The sequence below is a fragment of the Amblyomma mixtum genome, chromosome 2 (assembly GCF_055824585.1).
Source record: "Amblyomma mixtum isolate Tamu chromosome 2, ASM5582458v1, whole genome shotgun sequence".
In the NCBI taxonomy this organism is placed as follows: domain Eukaryota; kingdom Metazoa; phylum Arthropoda; class Arachnida; order Ixodida; family Ixodidae; genus Amblyomma; species Amblyomma mixtum.
In genome coordinates, this window is record NC_143013.1 from 200,085,287 (window position 1) to 200,099,208 (window position 13,922).

General features: G+C 48.1%; 1 protein-coding gene across 1 annotated transcript; it reads left to right on the forward strand.

Annotated features, from left to right (window-relative positions):
* Positions 1-321: 321 nt before the first annotated feature.
* Positions 322-9,992, forward strand: LOC149362192 (uncharacterized). Its single transcript, XM_089569652.1, has 4 exons — positions 322-564; positions 1,550-1,770; positions 5,051-5,269; positions 9,827-9,992. The coding sequence occupies exons 1-4, from the start codon at positions 322-324 to the stop codon at positions 9,960-9,962; spliced, it is 819 nt and encodes a 272-aa protein (XP_089425778.1). The 3' UTR covers positions 9,963-9,992.
* Positions 9,993-13,922: the final 3,930 nt, after the last annotated feature.

Below are 13,922 nucleotides of genomic sequence, written 5' to 3' on the forward strand. Positions count from 1 at the left end.
CGTAGGTCCCGAATGTTCGTGCGTGCTTGTTCGTGCATCGAGGGCTCCCTTGGATGGCACCCAGTGCCCGGGGCGTATATATGTTTTTTTTTTTCGTACAGTCCGGCTCCACCAGGATAATGACCTCTGCAACCAAACAGAGAATGCCGGCACAGTTGTCGGTTAGGGCGCACTCCACACACCTTCGATTACCCAGCGCTAATAGCTTCATGCACGTGTCGCTTCAGAAGGGACAGTATCAGAGCCGCTAGACTCAATTCCATTCAGTAACACCGGCCCTTTTACTTGTCCATGGAAGACCGCGCGGCGTCCACATCGCCGATGGAACAGAGCCAGCAGTCGCTGAAGGGCGCCGAGTGCGACGACAGCAGCACCGAGGCGGGCCCCGTGTGCCGCATCTGCTACCGCGGCTCCCGCAGCAGCGGACCCCTGTTGTCGCCCTGCGTCTGCAAGGGTTCCATGGGGCTCACTCACAGGACCTGCCTGGAGCGCTGGCTGCGGGAGCGCGACACGGACCAGTGCAACGTCTGCCTCGCCCGCTTCAGGGTCCGCCGACAGCACCCGGTATTTCATTGTCTTCGTCATCAGCCTGACCACGTCCACTACATGAAAAAGGTCCCATATCTCTCCAACTAACCCTGTCCTGTGTCAGCTGCGGCCACCCTATCCCCAAAACTTCTCATCCGCCCATCCACCATTCTGCTTCCCTCTGCTACCCTTGCCTTCTCTTGGAATCCAGTCCGTTGCCTTCAATGACCATCGATTACCTTGCATTCGTAACATCCGCTAATTACCCGGAAAGCACTGCTAGGCTAGACTCACTGGATAAGGTTCTAGCGTTAAACGTTTCGAGGCTCAGTTTCCAATGGCGGCTTGTCCAGTGCCTGAGATTCTTAGCACCCTCTGGAGCATCACATGTCTGACCGCCGCCTTGGTCAGTTGCTCCGCAGGCGCAGGGGACTGAGCGTCAGGAGGTAATTGCTTTATTCATAATAGAAGCTTATGGCCACGTACTACACCTTGGTATTTAACATGTTCTAAGCATCGCGAAAAGAGTTTTAAGAATTTTTTCACATGCAGCTGTAGAAATGAGATTTTTGAACTTAAAAGTATAGGGCCTGTAGCTATTTGGAACCTGTAAACTTACATTCGAATACGCTCTTTCAAAGCTCTTTCAGCGTCTCAAAATCTCATCCATGCAGATATGACTATGACATAACGATGACATTCTTGTAGTCGCCATCGCTATTTAGCCACAAAAACCCAAGCTGGGCCAACTAGAAGTCAGGCAACCTCCGAGCATCGCAGCGACAACAGTGTCGGGTTTTGATTGACCCTTCCGTGAAAATATCCACAGCTGATATGCGATTGAAGGTACTGGATTGAAGGAAGGGTTTGCCAGTTTACCGACAACGCTATTCCCCTTTTGACATGGCGCTCTTCGTGCGCCTGTCAACATTGCCATTTGTGCTTCATATGGTGCAAAAGGCTGGATGAAAGAAATGGCCTTCCGAAATGGCGGTGCTTTCCGCCGGCCGCCACTGCGCAGCCGCTGCGCAAGTTCTTCGCCGAGCCTAGGAACCGGCGGGACGTGCTGCGGATGGTGGTGAACCTGGTGTCGGCCAGTGGCGACGTCGTCGTGCTGGTGTTCGCCTGGAGCTATGCCGCGCGCTTCCTGGGCGGCCTCGGCTGGTTCCTCTACCTGCTGGTCGTGGCGCTGCTCGTCTTCCAGACCTTCTTCTGGGTCCTCGTCGAGTGCGCCCGGGTCTGGTGAGTCACTGGATGCCATCAGCAGACTAACACGGGCTCGTGGCACTCAGGATTAAGCGGGTTTGTAGTTTAAGTGCTTGATATCCTTTGTTTCGCCGAAGTGAAGTTCGCGGTGCTGTACACTGTTTGTCGCATCCGGGTTTGTGAGAGAGGAATGCCCATTGCGTTTTCTCTTCTGCCCTCTGCACAACTGCAGAGAAGGGGGTGAGTCACACTCGCTACCTAGCGGGTAAGGGGGCCGGATAGCGGAGGATTCCGGGAAAACGGGAAAGGTCAAACCCCCTCCGGGAACGGATACGTCAGGTCGCATCCTGTTGTGCACGTTCTTGCAGCGAGGAGGATCCGCGTCGCATTGAGTGGCTTTTGTCTCATTTCTACATCTGCGTGCATTGACAGCTTGAGGATCGGTCAACAGGATATTGCCACGCTAGCTGCAAGCATGAAGGCAGTTTAAGTAACGGTACTGAACAGATGGGTCGTGAGGTGACTTTCCTCGAACCTGGGTCAACCGGACGTTGAAACAACCTGCATGTGGGAAAGCGAGAGAGTTTTTTTTTTATACAGAATACTAACAAACCCTGCAAAAAAGGAAGCCATGAACAAATAAAATAACAATGTATGCGAAGAGTTAAGCAGTAGTTATTGAAGATATAAGTTTAAAATATTTATCAGGATCAGTGGTGGTTGCGATATGTGAAGGCAGAGTGTTCCAGTCAGATATTGTGCGTGGTAAGAATAAATGCGCATAGTTAAATGTTCTGCACGTGAAACGTCTAACTTTAAAGGGATGATCGCGGCGGTCAAAAATCGAAGGAGGCAAAGAAAAAAAGTCGTTATGAAGTGATGGATGATGATAAAGTTTATGAAAAAGTGATAGTCGTGCAATTTTACGGCGGAGACATAAATCCTGGAGACCTGCGTGTTTCTTTAAGGCTGTGATGCTGGTGTTACGTGAATAATCGGAGTAAATAAAACGAACGGCGCGGTTCTGCAATGATTCAATGTTATTTATTAGGTAAGATTGGTAAGGGTCTCAAATAGCCGAGGCATATTCAATTTTAGGTCGAATTAGAGTGGTATAGGCATGAGCACGGAGGTGAGGAGGAGCATGCTTTAGGTTATGTTTTAAGTTCGCGAAGCTCGCGGGAGGAAATGAGAATTCTCTGAAATCTCCATGGTGGAAAGTGTACAGAGGGCAAAACGCAACATCATGAACGAGCGAACTGTCTGTTCCGCACCTCCCAAAACCGCTGCGACCAGGAAGTCAAAAAATGACAACTAAATCTTGTAAGTTTAACTGCAGATGCGTACATCCAGACCATTTTTAACCTAATGTTATGGCTAGATATCGCGTGCTCAGCCCAAAACACGCCCAGAATGTGTTCTATACAAGCGTTTTGCCCTCTGTACATATTTATACAGTGTTGGTTGATTGGTGATGTCCTTTCCTCAATGATTTATTGGGTGGATGTTTGTGATGTTACCTGATTGGTTACTGTCCCCACCGAGGGCGGGGACAGAGGGTTTAAAACCAGTTGTTTCGGTGGGACCGAGGGCTGGTTTCGTCACATAAAACTGCGAGTCAGTCATATGTAAATAAGTTTTCTCCTTGCTTGTATATTTCTTTGCTTTATTAATTGTTAATAAAAAGTTAACCTCTCCAGAAGTGTCCTCTAGCAATGCGTTTGAGCAATATCAAACCTGCAAGATGTCAAGCATCCTTCAGCAATCATCAACTCAATTTCCTTCTACAAGATTGAGAGGGAAACTCAACTACCGACCTTTCCTATTGATACCAAACGCCGCCGATAATGAATGAACCTGCCCCGTGTCGTTTACGACAAGAGCTGTGCAGGGGAATTTCAGCGTTGGTGTTTCTGTATATCGTGGCTGTCAGGTAGTTCGTTCCCCTGCTGCACTGTGAGATACCTTCTGGTGGGTGCATTTAGCTGATCCCCGTAGTGGACGCTGTTGGGAATATCCCTTGTGTAATGATGTCATCCAGGTGACTTTTGGAGTGGTTGCTCTCGCTAGGCGCGCGATGAATGAGCGACGGCTTTAAACCTACCAGAGTTGTTTGTAAGCGCTCTAAAATGTACTTTTTGTTGCAAGACAAAGTGCATTGATCATTTGCTGCCCGACAAAAGTGCGTATCTCGTGATATTTATAACCTGGCGGCTGCGTTCGCTGCCTGCAGTCATATTCTTTCGCAATTTTTCAACGTTGGCCATCTACCCGCGTGTGACACTAGGTTAACAACTTGCAGTCATTTTAACGCGATAGGGTTAAAGACCCTGTTGTCCGCAGAATTTTTTGTCGGCGTTGTCGGCTTCGGGGTTGTGGGCGAAAAATCACAAGCATTACTCTGGCAGTTGCCCCCCAGAAAGCAACCTAGGAGGCAGTTGGGCTACCTAAGTCACGTGACCCTGGTCATCGGATAGTGAGCAAGCTGCCCACCGTGGTAGGTGGCAGTTTAATTACCGGTCGCTCGGGACTGACTGACTGACTGAAAAAACTTTATATTTAAAATATGTACAGGAAGCGAGTGGAGCTTAAGGGGCCGTCCGTTACAAACTAGGTGGGCTGCTCATTACAGGAGCCCATTGGCTGTAGCTGCTGCTTGGGCGCGCCCGACCAGGGCCTTTTGGCTCGCCAGGTCAGAGCAGCCGAACAGGGCCGCCTCCCAGTCCTCCCGGGTAGGGTTAGGGATAGGGGGAAGGTGCGGGGTTGATTGGCATGCCGACACCATGTGGTAAAGGTCCGAAGACTTTTCCCTACAGTGCGAAATGGTTGATGACTGCCGGGACAACAGTGTTTTAGTATAAAGGCGAAGGAGTAAGCGTTCCTCCGCCTTCGTGAGGCCCTTGCAGGGCTTAGGATAGATTGCATGGCCAAATTGGTAATATTGGATGATTTCCTTGAAGGTAAAAGCCGGACTGGGGTCGGAGTCCGCATCGGGGGTCGCTCGGGAAGAACAACCTGGCCCGCACAAGGTCCACCGCTGGGCGCAACTGCAATCGCAGTGCAGTCGCGCATCGCTAACCTCTCCACCGCTACGCCAGAAGGGTAGTGATGACTCCCAGAGATTAATGAATGTAAAGAACTGTCGCCTCCAATTATTTTGCCACCAGCTCACGTGTCGAAGTAGATCAGACTGCTAGTAAACAGACAAGAGAAGCAATCGAGTGAAGAGGTCGTCGAGGCAAAGCAGATTTAACGTTGTATTGCGTGGAGAAGAGTGCAAAGCATTTGTCGCCCATTTGCCAATGTCTCCGTGCAGGACCTGCTACGAGCCCGTCCGCGAGTGGCGCCGCAGAGCGGTCACCCTGGAGATCATCACGGACGACCCGTCCAGCTCGCCAAGCATTCCGCTCCCCAACGACGAAGCGGCCGACGTCGAGAAGGGAGCGACGCCATCTTTCCCGTGGAAACCGGAGCTGCCGTCTCCATACCGTCCCGCAGTGCAGAGCCCTCCTTCGCCTGGCTTGTCCGCCTCGAGGTGAGCCACTGGCTACGTGCTCTAGTCGATGTGGCACTCCCGTTCCACTTAAAGGTGCACTGAAGAGGAATCTGAACTTGTCTTTTTGCCGCGGGAACTCAATCTGCACGTTCCGAGCATTCTTAGAAACTTCGATTTATTGCCCTGTGTGGCTGTTTTTCCTAATTAAATCGAATTAACGTCCGGCTCCCGCCTTTTTTTTTTTAATTCTCCCTCGTACGGTGCGCGGAGTCGACCAACGCGTGGAGTGCCTTTCAGCCAGTCCCGCGGCGGCTGGCCGCTCTGCCATGCGCTCTGCCATCGGCGGAGTAATACGTAGTAGTCCGTAGAAGCAAATAGTCCGCGCGTATTTTTATTTCTGCGGGCTTATTTTGCGTCTATATTATCTGCGAATGAAACTATTTATTCACGGAAACCTAAAAAACAAAATAAAGCGAAAGCAAAGCCTCCACGGAGCTGGATGCAAGGCACTCCACGCGTTGGTCGACTCCGCCCATCGTACGAGGGAGAATTTAAAAAAAAGGCGGGAGCCGGACGTTAATTCGATTTAATTAGGAAAATCAGCCACACAGGGCAATAAATCGAAGTTTTTAAGAATGCTCAGAACGTGTAGATCGAGTTCCCGCGGCAAAAAGACGAGTTCAGGTTCCTCTTCAGTGCACCTTTAAGCCTTGAGCCTCATGGTCTCTAAACATTGAAAATAGCTTCGTGCGTAAACATCCAAAAACAAGAGTCCTGTAGGAGCAGGGACGAAGTTCCTTACGCCACTAAGGGCGACAGCGTGCATCGGGCACTTCTAAGAATAAGTTCAAGGTAACGCTTGGTTCCCAGCGGTGCCATGACACACTAAGTAAATATATTCAATATTAGTCTTTTCAAAGTGTAAACAGGAAGATTCCGTGAGAAAGTAAAGTTGAGCGACCTCCGGTAACATCAGGGCCAAGAGCTCTCCGGAAGGGATTGGTGGACCTATCATGCCGTTCATACGCTTCGCTCATGCCTTATTTCGTTAGCGTGTGCGCTTGCGTCGCCAGAGTTTTCTTACCACGACTTTAGAAGCCTAGTGCCCGACGCGTGTTCAGCGCTTCTAATCTGGAACCAGATGAAAAGAGCCTCTCTTATATGAGTGGAACCATATTCTTGATGCGGAACACATGCGGATACAAGATTCCAAATGAATCACAGTGTTAAGCGGAACAGTGTTCCACGTACCTCTACGTGGAACACCCTTACGGCTATATTCTGAAGGTTACTATGTAGAACCGCTTTCCAGGCAGCCTGCTTGAACGGGTTGGGCCTCTACCTACCCTAAGTTTTCGCTGCCTTGCGCCGCTACTCTGCGGGTACGCCGAACCATTCTTGCAGTTTACCTTCCTCACATCGTGTATTGGCGACGTTTTGGACACTAATGCTTCAGCATTTTTTTAAATTGCTCTCAGCTCAGTTGCAGCTATGTGCGCGAAGCAACCCTTCAACATGGTTGATTGCACCTCGGTCAAAATACTGACAAACCCACTGTTCAAACCCGATGGCGTCTGACATGGAGTAGGAGCGTCTGCATGACAGTACATCGGGGTTGCTATTCGGTACAGCAAACTCATTATACATATTAATTACACTCAGAAGCCAGAAAATATGCTTTCACAGCATTTAACCCAGAGCTAATGAATCACCTGCGAGAACCGCACCTGAGAAAACCTATGTGAGTCGTGTGCATCAGAATAAAATTGGCATGGCGAGAAGTATTGCATCGTTTAGCCCACCTACGATAATAAATACTGATTATAAAAATATTGTAAAATAAATTTCTGGAAAACAGATAGTAAAATCTTTTCGGCGATCCTGGGTGGATCGTGTCAATGCGTTAGCTGCCAAACGTCCGTTATATCCAAGGTAGACACACTAAAGTTAGTTATATCTGAGGCGGTGCACTAGGTTTGTAATATCCGAAGTCAACATTGTAAGTTCACTACATCCGAGGTTCACACACGAAAGTTAGACATATCCGAGGTGGCGTACTTAGTTTCGCTGTATCCAAGGTTAACACACTGAAGCTGGGTATCTCCGAGGTACATGGCATACTAAGGTTCAATATATCCGCAGTTAACACACGAAAGGTCGTTATATCCGAGGTCAAGATGGGATTCTGCTTCGTACCGCGGAGTCTAGGTGACAGCCTGCCCAGCTAATGCTAAAACATTAATAAACTATAAAATGCAGACTGATTCTATCTCTACCTTCCGACTTTGAGCCATGCTGTTTACTTGGATACACGTTTTAGAGCTATGGGAAAACGTTTCCTCTAGAGATGAAATCAGAAGTGCCGACGTTTAAGAAGAAGTTAAAGCCTTTCTTGAGAGCTGGCGGACTATTGGTCTGCTTAAGGTCGAAGCTTCAAACGAAATCGTTTTCTTACTTTGGAACTATATGGAACGTACTGGAGAGCTCGTGAGTCCCTGTCCAACATCGTTCCTTACTGGTATTTTTTCACTTCTCCTGTGTACGACTATTGTCGCCGTACAGCCGCTTTAGATATTTCCCGATATGTAAGCATTCGCCACTTTTATTCTCGTTTATTCCACTGAGCATTAATGCTGTCGGTCACCAGTTGGAAGCATGACTTAGCATAGCACATAATGCAAATATGAGGCCGAAAAGTCGTTATTCATCGTCTTAGAATATAAAAAAGACAAGTGCAGCAAAGGTGCTCTTGACCATGGCTGAGAAACCCGGTGCGAATACCACCAGACCGTAAACCGTAAAGCTCGTACTCTTTGAAGGCATTTAGTACACAACCTACAAGATATGTACTAAGGCATTCGCGAATATAGTCAGGTCAAACTTACACTTCAATCAACCAAATGATCTGGCAACCTTTTGCAAAGGCAACTCGACAGTAGGCCATAGTCACACTGTCGATCGGGTGATAGATAAATGCGGTGAATATTACCGACCCCTTTACATATAGTCTTCATAGATTACAAGGAAGTATTTGACTGAGTGGAAACCTAAATAGGCATGCATGCATTCCGGAATCAAGGCGAAAATGATCTTTTTTTTTAAAGTACTGGAAGATGTTTATAACGGCTGCACAGCCACCATAATACTCCATAAATCAAGCAAGAAAATCCTAATAATAAATGGTGCCAAGCAGGGAGACACTATCTCGCCAGTGCTATTCATCGCCTGTTTTGCTGGAGGTACTCAGAGCCCTGGTTTAAACTGGGGATGGTAATTAACGGAGAACAACTTATTAATCCGCGATTTGCTGATGAAATTGCCTTGATAAGTCAGTTAGGGGATTATCGAAGCATGATCAATGATTTAGACAGGCAGAGCAAAACGTAGGCTGTAAAATTAATATGCAGAAAACCCAAAAAATGTTCAACCGGCGCTAGAAGTAGTATGGAAATACGTGTACATTGAACAGATAATGACCGAAGATCGGGATCACGACAGTGAAATAACTAGAAGAATAAGAATGGGGTGAAGCGCATATGGCAGGCTCTCCCAGATCATGAATCCAATATCCCTCAAGAGAAAAGCATACAACAGCTGTATCTTACCGGTACTCACCTATGAGGCAGAAACGTGGAGGCTAACAAAGAGGGTACAGAGCGAGCTATGGAAAGGAAAATGATAGGTGCAACGTTAAGAGATCGGAAGAGGGCGGAGTGGGTGAGGAAACAAGCGCTGGTTAATGACATCCTAGTCGAAACCAAGAGGAAGAAATGTGCTTTAACAAGGCATGTAATACGAAGACAAGAAATCTGATGGTCTTTAAGGGTAAGGGATTGAATACTAAGAGAAGGCAAACGTATCAGGGGTCGACAGAATCGGGGGGATGAAATTAAGAAGATTGGGGGATAAGGTGGCTGCAGCTGGAACAGCACAAGATTTATTGGAGAGATATGGCAGAGGCTTCTGTCCTGCGGTGGGTGTAGTCAAGCTGATGATGATGATGTTCAGTACATATCCGTCATCACCATGCCGTAATCCTCCTTCGTTACGCACGCAAACCAGGGCGTGCGCACCTAAAGACTCAGAGGGTTGAACTACAAAAACTACACCATAATAGCTCTGTTAGTTTTGTCTAGGAAGGGATGCGGATCTCGGACTGTACCTGAGACCTGCATACCCGGTATGCCCGACTAACCAACCAGCGTTAAAAGGCTGAGCTTTATTTTTGGCCTCGTGATAAACTTCGCCAGCAAACCACGCTTAAGACGAATCCTAGACATCTGTGTTAAACGCATAAGCCGGCCCTGGCTCCTTGCTCTCCAGAAGTGCTGAGCAGGTTCTTCATAACGAGTCCTAAAAAAAGTTCTCGAACTGCGCCTGTCTGCACTTTTTTTTCTGTTCTACGCATGTTCCATCTTGCTGCGCGAAGCATTTTCTTTTCTTTGTATTGTGTATTACGGGCCTCTACACTTCACAAAATTTTGCTTTCAATGAACGGACAAAGTTTGCTACGCTGTGGCCCTAAATGACGTTTTGCATTTGCAAAAGAACTGCTGATTGCTCATGGCAGGTACTTTTTTTGAATGTGCAATGCAGGGATCAGGCAGGTGCTGATGAAAAAACAACGCCGTCAGATGAAAGCAAGGCTTCGCCGGAAGCAAAGGACCAAGTGGAAAAGCGCAGTGACCACAAGCCTGAGACAGCGCTCCAGGGCGCAGCCAATCGACAGTAGTCTCTGCGGTTTGGCTGCGCCTGTAATGAACTGAACATTAAAAATGACGCAATACATTCTCCTTGTTCAGCCCCGTGGAGGGGAAAGTGGGCGTTACTCTTTTATTTAGAGCCGCCGCGGTGGCTCAGTGGTTATGGCGCTCGGCTGCTGACCCGAAAGCGCGGGTTCGATCCCGGCCGCGGCGGTCGAATTTCGATGGAGGCGAAATTCTAGAGGCCCGTGTACTGTGCGATGTCAGTGCCCTTTAAAGAACCCCAGGTGGTCGAAATTTCCGAAGCCCTTCACTACGGCGTCCCTCATAGCCTTAGTTCTTTTGGGACATTAAACCCCAATAAACCAAACCAATACTCTTTTATTTATGACATAGTGTGCCTGCAGTTAGTGCTACTCTGCACTGCAGGCTACGTGCTGAAAGGCATTAGCAGCTTTACATTTATTTATTTATTTATTTATTTATTTATTTATTTATTTATTTATTTATTTATTTATTTATTTATTTAGAGAAATGGACGGAAAGGCAGGGAGGTTAACCAGGGGACATAAATCAATGCACATGCGTTACGGTGCCCAATAAGTTTCAGAAAAGAACATTGCCAAACTTCTATGCTTTAAAGCAGGCCTCAGTATGAGAGATGTTACAGGACATATGACGAGCGAGGCTGAAGTTATCCCCCTTACTACATTGAGTCGCCCGTCGGGACAAAAGCGCTGCTGTTTTTGGAGTTGAGCGCATGCCTAATGTCGAACCGCCAAGTGTCGCCACTGTACACAATATCACTTAGGATCCTTGGGATGGGAGGTGCAAGTAGGATTTTTTGGCTTTGTGATCCGCGAAGAAAAGAAGAGATAATGAGGCGGGGAACAGAACGTGCAGGCGAGCATGAAAACTGCCCCTACAGGTGGATTCACACGACGGACCGAACCGCAGATCTCGCGGAACGAATCCGTGACGTCACGTCACGTCGGAGGGTCATCCGCGGGCTAAAAGCATTCACACGAGGGATTGACAGTGACCTACAAAGAACAGCATTGTTCGCTGTCACCTGCGGAACTACAAGAGTTTAACAGAGTACACTGTGGGGCCAGTTGGCCATACATAATCTGAACGAACAAACGTAGCGTTGTAAGTTGTAGCCCCGTCCTGTCCTCATCTTTCTGTGTCCTGTTTTAAACGCTACGTTTGTTCGTTCAGATTAAGAACTACAAGAGCTCTTCTTAGGCCCTTTCTGTGCAAAATTTTGAGTCGGTCAAGCTGTGATACCGAGGAAGAAATTGAAGGTAGTTGGTACATTATGCAACTAATCACCAGTGCCTCGCGAAGTCTGACCACTGAGAAAAGGTGCTTTCCCTTGCGATTCTAGGGATCACATTCAGACGCGAAAATAGCGATGAGACAATTGAGTTCAAAGCTCGTCGCCACTGTAGACTGGAGTCAACAACGACGTCCAAAAAGCGCATGTGACTGAATTCACGAATGCAAGAGTGGTTAAGGTTTATTTCAACCACGCGTTGCGTCTGTCTGTACATGATAACACGACGAAAAGGGTTAAGCGAAGGACAACGCAGCGAGCTAGGAAAGAAAAAATGGCTGAGGCTTAACTTGGTTAAGCCTGGAGAATGCGAAGCATCATCGTGTCGCGTAATTTGGAGGCGCACAACCACAGCGACGGCGCGAGGTGGGCCCCCGTTTCTCCACTGTCGTGACGTCATCGTGTCACGTGGTGTGACGTCATGTATCACGTGATTTGGAGGCGCACAACCACAGCGACGGCGCGAGGTGGGCCCCGTTTCTCCACTGCCGTGACGTCATCGTGTCACGTGGTGTGACGTCATGTATCACGTGATTTGGAGGTGCACAACCACAGCGACGGCGCGAGGTGGGCCCCCGTTTCTCCACTCCCGTGACGTCATTGTGTCACGTGGTGTGGCATGGCATCATCGTGTCACGTGATGTGACGTCATGTACCACGTGATTTGGAGGTGCATAACCACGGTGAAGGGCTGAAGTGGTAGCTAAAGTAGTATGCTTCGCATAAAATGTTAGGTGTAACGTTAAGGGATCGGAAGCGGATCGGGTGGATGAGGGAACAAACGTGGGTTAATGACGTCCTAGTTGAAATCAAGAGGAAGAAATGGGCTTGGGCAGGGCATGTAATGCGAAGGCAATATAACCGGTGGTCCTTAAAGGTAACGGAGTGGATTCCAAGCTAAGGCAAGCGTAGCAGGGGGCGGCAGAAAGTTAGGTGAGCGGATGAGATTAAGAAGAAAGGAGAGGGTTAACTGGAGAGACGTAGGAGAGGCCTTTGCCCTGCAGTGGGCGCAGTCAGGCTGATGATGATGAGAGACAATCCGACACCCTGACTCTTGTAGCGAAAGTACGGCCTGTCGAGCTATCAAGTCTAATCACCAAAGCTAAATGTCATATATCGACATACGCGAATGCCTGCAATTTTTCTGCAGTGTATCGCGAAGGCCAGCCATTACAGCGTTAACACACACGCATCACAGATGGCAGCACCAGCCATCGCAGCGCAGTGGGACATCGCTTAACCGCTGCAGCACTGCGCGTGGAGTGGTATAAGGATTCCCAGGAATCTATGAACGTAAAGCAGAGAATGGCCAATTCTGCATATATGAGCATTAACCCGTTATCGCTATCCGAACAACTTTCATTCGTGAACAACGCACCCGAGCCCTGGAAACGAAGTGCTAGAGCGCCTAATTCGCATTCGGCCTAACTACCCAAATTGACCGACAATCTTAAAAAGATCGGTCCTCCGATCGAAACGTCGAGTCAAATAAATATGTCTCCTTTAACGAAGCGTATACTTCGCCATATAGTCTTCAAGCAGCCAAGCACTTCATGCTCTCACAAACCGCGCGTGCGTGCGCGTGTGTGTGTGTGTGTGTGTGTGTGTGTGTGTGTGTGTGTGTGTGTGTGAAATAGCCTTCCAGAACGGCGCGGGAACCAGCAGCGATTCTTTCCTGTCTTTGCTGGAATTCTACCTTGCGTCCACAGCTATCTTTTCAGAAGGACATTTCTATATTCAAAAAAGAGGCATTTGTATCGGTTCTTCCGTTACGCCTGTGTTATGTGACCTATTTTTATCCGCGATTGGCAAACGCATTCAAGCCAATCTTTCTGACCTTCTTGTTTTAAAGGTGTTCAGATACGATGATGATTTCCTTATTATTTTTAGCAAATGTCATGGAAGAACATGCGACGTTGTCAAGGAAGTGTTGAGCATTTTTTCGGAGCACGGTGCCGGGTTAAATTTCACTTGGGAATCATCTACAGATGGCCGTATTCAGTTCTTAGATTTTGAATTAGATTTCACCACCCTTAATATCTGCTGGATGTACCATCCACGAACCAAAAAACGTCTGTTACGCTTTGACAGCGCGCACTCTAAAGTTGTTAAGCGGGGTATCGTGTCTCCCTGTCTCCACGGAGCAGCTACAAAATCCTGCACGCACCGCATGGCCGCTAGCATCCATGAGCAATCCAGGCGCCGGCGCCTGCATGAGGCTGGATTCCCCGTAGACCTTATACTGGCAGTGTGTGAAAGCCTTTTGCAAAAGCTGAAAGCCTCCAAGGTTTCCTCTAGTGAACAGGGGAATGAAGAGATCAAAAGCAAGACTCCTCTCCAGGTAATACCATATTATCATAGGTTTTCACATAATTTCAAGAAGCTGGCAGCGCGTTATAATGTACAAGTAGTTTTCTCAGCCCCGTGTAAGCTTTCCAAGGTCTGCACCAAGAAAATGGTAAAACGAGATGACTGCACGACGAAACATCAAACGAAGTTTACGGAATGTAAGGCGAACGTTGTGTGCAGAATTCCTATCAGTTGCGGGCGTCATTACATTGGGCAGACAGGAAGATGCTTCAATGAGAGGGCGAGAGAACATAGATTGTGCGTACGCATGTGAAACAGAGCAAGAGAACGGGTGCTATCC